Genomic DNA, 8,709 nt, shown 5'->3' with positions numbered 1-8,709 from the left:
TAAAACAAAACATACAATAATTTGTTAAAAAAACTGAATTTAAAACCAAAACCTCAAAATAAATGAATATATCTAAAATGATTCTTTATTTGAAACTATTTAAAGATGACTTAATCTTATATTTTAATATACTCATTAAATAACTAACAAATATCAAATGTAATTTTGATTACTGCATTTTAAGTATTATTATTTTTTTTATACTAATTGATATTTTTAAAGATGGTTAAATATAAATATAGAAATATAAAAAGATATATTTAGAATTTATTTTTAAAAACATTGTTTTTTTTGTAGAATTCATTATTAGAAGAAAAATTGATGTTCCAAACATGAATTTTTAGGTCTTTATAGAATCTTTCATATTATTTATAGATTTTTGAAAAATCTTAAATTTTTGTCTAAGTATTAAATATAATGTTTTAATTTTTTTTTAGAAAGATAAAATTATTTTAATTTGATATTTTAAATAAAAAATCATGTTTAAAGTCTTTTTCATTACAGTCTTTAATACATAACAAGAGAAAAAATAATAAAAAGTAAAAGTTACTTATGTGTCTGATGAGTTTAAGAAAATTTTGTAATCTAAAATTTAAGATATGAAATCTGCATTTTGTTTTACTCATTTTTATATTTTTAGATTTAAAAAATTAAATAAAATTCTCATTGAATTGGTTTATTATAAATAAGTAGAGAGAGAAAAAAGTAGATTTAAATAATAATGTAATTAAGATATTAATTAAGTATTAGAAATTATTATCATTATATATCTGAAACCTTAAGTTTATATATTTGTTGATCAAAATTTTTGGAAAAATATTTGAAAATCATAATTGATGTCTAGTTTTTAGATTTAGATTTTTGTGTTTTTAAAAGAATATATTTTTAGTCTTAGCATAGTAATATTTTTTTATTATATGTAAACAAAAATTAATATGATTTCATTAATAATACTTTATTTTACAAAATACATTAGAATTTATTTATTTATTTATTTCAATGTTTAAAGATTTAAATATTATTTTATTATATTGATGTTTCACAATGGTGATATTATCTACTTAATATGTTTCTACCTGCAGCTATTTGATTTAATTTGTTTAAGTAAGATATGTCTATAATTTTTTTTTAAATATTAAAAAATGATCAAACTTATTTTTAAAATAATAATTAATAATATATTTACCAAAAAATTGACATCAATTTCTCACTATATAAAAATTAGTTTTTGGATAATAATGAGAGCATTTTTAACTAGTTTGTTCGATAGTTTCAACTTAATCTATTTTTTTATTTTTAGCATTACTACAATAGATCCTAGTAAGATGTAGAACACGAGCTATCAAAAAACTTGTCACATTTTTAAAAATAATTGTAGTATTATGCTTAAGATGATTATCCTTTCTATTTATAACTTTAGTTTTCCTATTCCTTCTAGGCACAAATTTGTCTGTTTCCATGGTTAAATGGGAGCCTACAAAAAGTGGAGGGCAATATGAGAACAAGCCACAGGCACAAACAATAACCAACACAAAATGCACTCACCAAAATTATATATAAAAAAAGATAATACAAAAATGAACAAGGAAAAAAAGGTGAGATGTAGGGGAGGCACTCGCCGCATTTGGGTATGGCCAATCTCCTTGCCTCGCCTCTCCGTAACTTTAACTTCCCACCACGGCACCCCAACCCAGCGATGCTTGTGCAGTGTTTCGTTTTTTTATAATTACATGTTTGGGGGAGGGAGGGGGATATTATTTGGTTCTTGTGTTTTTTGTTGGTGGGTTTTTGTTTTTCCGCTATTAACGATATTGTTTTGGGTTTTCGGGTTTGTTGGTTGGTTTGTTGCTGCGGCTTGGGTGAGGCCGAAGCCAAGCTCGCTCGCGCGGTCGCGCGGTCGCCGGCAGGCAGGCAGGCTGGATGAGTGGGTGGGTGGGTGGATCGATGGATGGATCGATGGATCGGGGGAGGCAGCGTCCACTGGATTGATGAGGGGGGCGGAATCCAGGTGTGGCCACCCTTTTCGTTCTCACTTTGGCCACCCATTCATCATGCCCTCTCTTCCTCCCTCCTCCTCCTCCGTTGGGTTGATGCCTTGGCAACCATGCGTTGCCTGGATTGATTCCGCACTTACTTACCCTCTCGCTCGCTCTCGCCACCACCACCACCAGGCCTCGCTCGCGCATTGGAGCTCCCGTTGCGTGCCTGCCTGCCTGCCTGCTGCTGTGAGCTTTCAGGTCCGCCCAGGGCCTGCGTGCTGCATTTCCTCCTCTCTGGGTGCCTGGCTGCGTGGTGGTGGTGATAGTGCACAGGGCGGCGTCGCGGGGTTGAGTTGTTCAGGTTTTCCCGTTTTTGTGTAGTTTTTCGGGTGGATTCTGAGACGGCGTTGATTTTGTTGCTCAGTTTTGCCCAGTGGGGGTGAGTGAGTAAAGGTTGTATAACTTGAGGAGAGGGAGGGAGGGAGGGCAGGGTGGTGATTTTGCAATTGTTAGCACAATTGACCAACTAGTGAGGAGGGGGTTGCTGTAGTAGGCGAGGTATGGTTTGACAGGAGTGGAAGTGTGCGCCGGTTGTTGTTGTCGTTGTTTTTATTTTTATTTTTAAGTGCAGTGTTTTATTTTTCATTTTTTTGTATTGATTTTTTTGTTTAAAACTGTGGGGATCGAATTGTGAAAAGTGGTGTTGTGTGGAGGTGGCCAATGTCGGCTTTGGTTGTCTGCAATTCAGTTTTTTCCTCAGCTGTGGTACCGACTCGCATTTAGAGCGACGAGATTTCGGACCCTGCTGCAGTGAAGTCATCGAAAACGCCTGCATTGAAGTGGTTGCTCTGCGCGTAGGTTCGTCGCGGTGCAAACCTTGAATTGTTTACAGAGCTGATTGTTTTAGGATGGGTGGAGGACTGGGATGCGGGAAAAGCTGCCGAGTGGTGGAGGATTGGTGGATAAATTAATTAAATTGGAATTCGATAGAGGATGCCTGAATGTGTATGCTGGCAGCGCTGCGCGCATGATAGACCTACATTATTGTATCATAGGTTTGAGAGAGGCTCATCATTTCTGCAGTATCCTCCTGGCCGGCCACTAAGTTTTTGAGTCTGTCGGGTTACTGTTGATCATCTGCAGGCATATATGTACTTTGGTGAGGAAGATTCTGGTGGTCATTATGCGAACTGGCTGCCCAAACGTCCCCAACGCCTTTCAAGGTATTCATGAGCCATTCATCACAATCATAAGCTAGGCTCTCTCTCACCGATACTGTTAATTGACAACCTGGGGCATTCGAGTGGGTGTCTCTGCTCCTGCCATCAGGAACAGAAAGAAGGAAAAAGAAAAATAATGAACACCCAAAAAATATTGAAAATTAAAAATCCCTACAGTCTTCTGAATGTTCGAAAAGCAGAGAGAGAATGCTCCTTTCAAAAGGATTGTTCGGATGGGCTCAGAAGTATTGCCCATCACAGCAATGCTCTTCGTATATCAATGACGACCCTCGCCGAACAATCCTACGGTCTCAATTTTTAATGCCGCCCTGAATTAGATTAGTAGTGAATGACTGCATGGCGGAGAATAATAATGCCTTCTCATTGTGCTTCGTGCAGTTCATGTTACGTGGTTGATACTCAACAGCAGCAAAGTTCCTTGTTTAGTACAGTACCGAAGCTTTTTCACACATTGTAGTAAAGTATGGACCCCCTCCATTTCCTTATCTCCATGATTGTGGCATCGGAATTCTTCCTGGAGTGTACCTTATGGTCACTTAACGTTTCTGGTATGGAACTGTGAATATGCAATATTCAATATGCATGACTGGGATAGAACAGAAAAAAGGATAATATTCAAGAGAATAAGTCATGTCGAAAGGGGGAGGAAAAACAGAGAATTTGATCAAAACGACATATATGTCGGACGCAATTAACTAGTGTTATTTTTTCATAGCAGGATTGAAAGTCTGATCGTGCCGGATTGTCCTTGTAGACAGAAGTGACGTTTATCCTCTAGGCTGATGCTTGCTTTACACGCTTGAACTCAAAGTCATCAGAATTTAATCAGTTTTTGCAGAGAGGTTGTTTCGATTGACGAAATCCTTAGAAGTTGAAGCACTCAACTTGTTGAGCATGCACGGATATATGTCTTTTAACTGGTGGACATATCATGACCATGTATAGAATGCAAGGTCTTCAGGTTCAGATGAGCGGTGAAGGAGTCTTGCTGCAACGAGGGAAACAACCAAGACCACTGGAAGATGGCAATTGGGTATGCGACGATCCATCTTGCGGCAATGTCAACTATCCCCGGCGAACGGAGGTACTACTCACTTCACTGTTTTTCGACATGGTGATAAACATGGTCATATATGACCTTTAGTTCTTCTGTTTAGGTCGCAATAGCTTACTGTCCTACAGGTCCAACTCAGAGTGAGAATCCAGAACCCAATATGAAAACATTATTACCATTCGTCGCTGTCAGTCAATTCGGGCTTTGCACGTTGGGAGTAGAGTCTTCTTCCCAGAGCTAGTCTTCATATTGTAAGAGAAATCGCTCGCCTGCTTACATTTGTGTCTACGTGGGGTTCGGAGTCTTAAAGATTGCATTTATAGATTATGAGTAAGTTTCACACTTCATCGAGTAGCATCGCCAGTTCTTACGAATCTGCTGTGAGAAGGCTCTCTGTGTATCATCAATGAAATTTAAGCGATTTTGTTTCAAAGTGACGTTTTTGACCTGTCAACTTCTAAAACTAGCTCGTCATACTGTTATTGACAGTGCAACAAGTGTGGAAAGCGGAGAGGACCACTTGGAGATGCAGTGGTGAAGGCCTACGTAGATACCATCAAATTTTCCCGCGACATTGGTTCTTCGGGGTTACCCCCACAAATGGTAAATTTACTCATGCCCACTAAGTTTCAAGTTATGGTATTTCTCGTTGGTTAATTGAATGTTTCTGCAGTTGCTTGGGTTTCTAGAAGTCCCACCTCAAATACCAGTAATGTGATTCCTAAATAGATGTGAACTCGTCCAAAATGTTCGATAAAGAATTCTTCCTTCTTAACACTAAAAAGATCATATCCTGATCAAGCATCCTGATTAGGGGATGAAGCATTATCTTGGTAGAAAGGATTTACATACAGTTTTTGGTATTGCATCATAAATCAATGCTTTATTTTGGCGCAGGTCCAAGGTGAACGCGGTGGGATACTTCATCGAGGCGTGATTCCACACATGGGAATTGCTGAAACTCAACAGTCTGGGATGTCCATATCTCCAGGTTCCAGCCACGTAAATGTTGGAGACATAGAGCCTTGGATGGGAGGAGGCTTTGAGTCGCCTATGCTTCCGTCATTTGTATCCCACTATATCACCGGGGATGGTGGCATGACTGGTCGTCGGTCTTCTCTCAGGTCACTACCATCATAAGTCCCGAAAGGTTGCAAATATGTCAGTACAAATAACCATTTTCTACCCATGCCAATATTCTAGTTTCATTCCCGTGGGATAGACTACTGATCGTTGAGCCCTCCATTGTGTAGCGCTGCCACCGAAGGGAAGCGACTAGCAGAGCAACTGGTGGCCTCCTTCGCTACATCCGCGGATCCAGTAGGGGACGCTGGTGAGTGCCTAGCCTCCGCTGCCCTCTGGTTACAGACCATGAAGTCGAGGGTACAAACAGGTGGAGAGCCAGGCCTGTCCACCGCTTCGTCTCTTCTATCCGGAGCCAATTCACTTGGACTGAACTCCTCTCTGAATGGGGTGAATCTTCTTTCACAGTCCCATTTAGGTGGAGTCTCGGGTATTGGGAGTCCAGGCCCAGGTGTCTTAGGCAACCTAGTGATAAAACCTGGACCCGGATTATCACATGGTAACACCATAGGGAACTATTTAGCACGAGGAAGCAACACCGCAGGAGCTGTCGGAAGCCCGTCAGGGTCTACTCGAGGCATCATGGGCCGCCCAGGTCTACGTTTTGAGGATTTTAAAGACCGTCCAAGCGACTTCTTGCGGGTACGTTCAGTATTATAGCATAGTATTTGTTTCCTTGCTACAATCTCCCGTCATCCTATGCACCTGGGAAGGTACACATACCTTAAACTCTCCATCCTATCTGGGAGGTCTAGATGGATGGTAAGGTTTAAGGGAGGTTGACCTTCATCCTTTTCACGAAGAGCTCTGATTGTTAGTGCCACATCCTCATTGGTCAGGAATTTGGGGATCCAGCAGCAGTGAATGCAACAGCTATGGGCGGTGGGCAGAGGCCAGAACCGGGGATTAACGGTAACTGGGAATGTGAAGAATGCAAGAATGTTAACTTCCCAAGACGGTTAGTGTTGAGTTCGTGCATGAGTGTCCTGATGTGCAGTACTATTTTTCTATTCTCATTTCAGATTGAGTACCTAGCGCTGCAAATGGAGGAATGTTACAGTTATATTGTGTTAAGAAACAAGGATGTGAACGGCTAGAGGACTTTTGGTTCTTTTTCTTTTCTACATTTTATATCATAAAACCTACAAGTCTTGCATCATTACTGGACTTGTGTCTTCAATTACATAGAAAAGTTGGGCAACGTTTATTGATGGATGGCTGTTGCAATAGGACCAACTGCTTTCAGTGCCACAAGCGGCGGGGTCCCAAAGGCGACGAGATCGTTCGAAAATACGTGCGGATTTTGATTGAAGACCCAGGCAGTATACGTACTTAAGTGGGGAGAGAACCTCTGATTTGAATACCTCACGAAAGGCCGCTAGGATTTTTCAGATAGCCTTCTTTTTATCCCTTGGGGCGGCTAGACTTTTTAATGAAAGAGTTCAACCAGGTAGAGAGTGCCTAATCTCTTGTTGGTCAAGACTCTCATTGAGGTACACTATCTTTACTGATTAACCATTAATGATTTCCTCTAGAAAACCGAGCAATGTAGTCTTCTCGTAGCAATCTGCATCCTGTACCTTGGCGAGAATTGGTGTGCAGCTCCTTTTTCCACACCGACAACAGGAAGCAGGTTGTTTATTAAAATCAGGTTGATCAGGTCAATTTGTCGATATCACCAAGGTCATATCAAACCCGTCCGTTGATTGACTTCCTTGGAGCCACGTCGTAGTCTGGTCCTTACCCCCTTTGAGCTAAAAGTTATTGCGAAGGGAAAACCAGTCCATGACATTCTAGCTTGCTTTAATGTTCTCATGCTAATCATCCTATTAGCAGCATGAGCATCCTTCTGTGATCGACGTGCTCACTCGTCTACACGAGTGCGTCGAATCTTCTGCATTTACATGCGGAGCTTGAAGGAGCTCTTTTTCTTAATCAGAATCCATGTGTGTGAAGGTATGAAATAAAGCAGGATTGCACATTTGTTGTGGTTTCACTTGAAGAATGCCTTCCTATCTTGCTTTTTCGGTGGATGCGTAACGATAAGTGGCTCTTTGATCGCTGCTTCGTAAATGTTCTTCGCCACTTAGCACCGATTTTCTATTGTCTTTCTCTCCAGTTTTCCATTCATAGACGAGAAAATTCAATCTGGCTGTGTGCTTGAGCCATGTTAAGATACACGTGTTATGTGTTTTGTCAATATGGTTGTTGAGAATGCTTGAATTTTGGTAATTTTGTTGAATTGGTTTAAGTGTGCAGTGTTGACTGATCTTTTTATTTTATTTTATTTTATTTTTGAGGTATAAATAAAGTCTCATTAGATGTAGCAAAGTCACATCAATATGATATTGTGCATCTTTGTTTTGAAAGTGCATTGTCTAACAAACTTTCAAATTTTAATCATGTAAATCATTACTTACTTTGAATTGTTTTAAATTTATATTGTCGATTGAATAGATAAGAGAATAAATATTGTATGATATAAGTTATGTACACCAGCATTGGGAGCTACTGTATTGGGAGTAATATGCACAAACAAGTTAGTGATTGATGTTCAACTATGTAAAATGTTCTAATGAATTTTAATTGAAACAATGTAACTTAGAATCTCACACATATTTTTTCAACAACACACAGATTTTAAATAATAACAGAAAAGAGAACACACATTGAAAAGAAGAGATGCATAATATAAAATATTTATTTCTTTCTCCACACACACATCAAAGTAATATACGTATTATTTTTCTTCCTTGATTTACCATCACAATATATATATATATATATATATATATACATATATTATGGAATTATGGAATTTGGTTTGAGTATCAAAATTGTAAGTATATTACAAACTTTGTTTTTTGAAATAACTTTGAATTGAAGTAATAGTAATAAGTTTTATGTTTACATGCTTGTAATAAATTTAGAATTTTATCAATGTCACCATAATTTTTACTAATGCCACCACAACTTAACATCCATTACATGCCATCATAGTTTTTGTTAATGTAATGACAAGCTGCCTTAAACTTGTGTTGCACATCACAATGCATCTTATGAAGTAGTAAAATACACATTCATCAAGGATGAGAATTTTATCCATTGTGGAGTGCATTAGCAATATTTATAAAGTGCATTGTGGTTTACAATGCAAGATTATGGTAGCTTGTGGTGGCATTGGCAGAAATTGTAATGGCATGTGGTGGATGGCAAATTGTGGTGGAATTAGCAACACTCTAAATTTATAAACTTTAATTTATTTTTTATATAAATTTTTTAATTTGTGCTTTGATTTATTTATAAATTTAATTTAGAATCTTATTTAAGTATATTATTTTAAACTTTAAAT

General features: G+C 38.3%; 1 protein-coding gene across 6 annotated transcripts; it reads left to right on the top strand.

Annotated features, from left to right (window-relative positions):
- Positions 1-1,715: 1,715 nt before the first annotated feature.
- On the top strand, positions 1,716-7,338 carry LOC112285017 (uncharacterized). Of its 6 annotated transcripts, XM_024525468.3 has the most exons (10): positions 2,202-2,340; positions 2,678-2,837; positions 3,123-3,202; positions 3,599-3,681; positions 4,182-4,304; positions 4,764-4,877; positions 5,172-5,398; positions 5,528-5,999; positions 6,197-6,315; positions 6,588-7,338. In XM_024525468.3, the coding sequence occupies exons 3-10, from the start codon at positions 3,163-3,165 to the stop codon at positions 6,691-6,693; spliced, it is 1,284 nt and encodes a 427-aa protein (XP_024381236.1). In that variant the 5' UTR covers positions 2,202-2,340; positions 2,678-2,837; positions 3,123-3,162; the 3' UTR covers positions 6,694-7,338. The 6 variants fall into 6 exon arrangements, with proteins under 6 accessions (XP_024381234.1, XP_024381237.1, XP_090108084.1 ...); XM_024525469.3 differs by lacking the exon at positions 2,678-2,837 and having other exon boundaries at positions 2,110-2,237; XM_090251958.1 differs by lacking the exon at positions 3,599-3,681 and having other exon boundaries at positions 2,165-2,340; positions 4,166-4,304.
- The last annotated feature ends 1,371 nt before the right edge of the window (positions 7,339-8,709 follow it).

Source organism: Physcomitrium patens, chromosome 7, assembly GCF_059467195.1.
Source record: "Physcomitrium patens ecotype Gransden chromosome 7, ASM5946719v1, whole genome shotgun sequence".
In the NCBI taxonomy this organism is placed as follows: domain Eukaryota; kingdom Viridiplantae; phylum Streptophyta; class Bryopsida; order Funariales; family Funariaceae; genus Physcomitrium; species Physcomitrium patens.
Note: the sequence above shows the minus strand (reverse complement) of the source record. Positions and strands in the feature narration are given on the sequence as shown.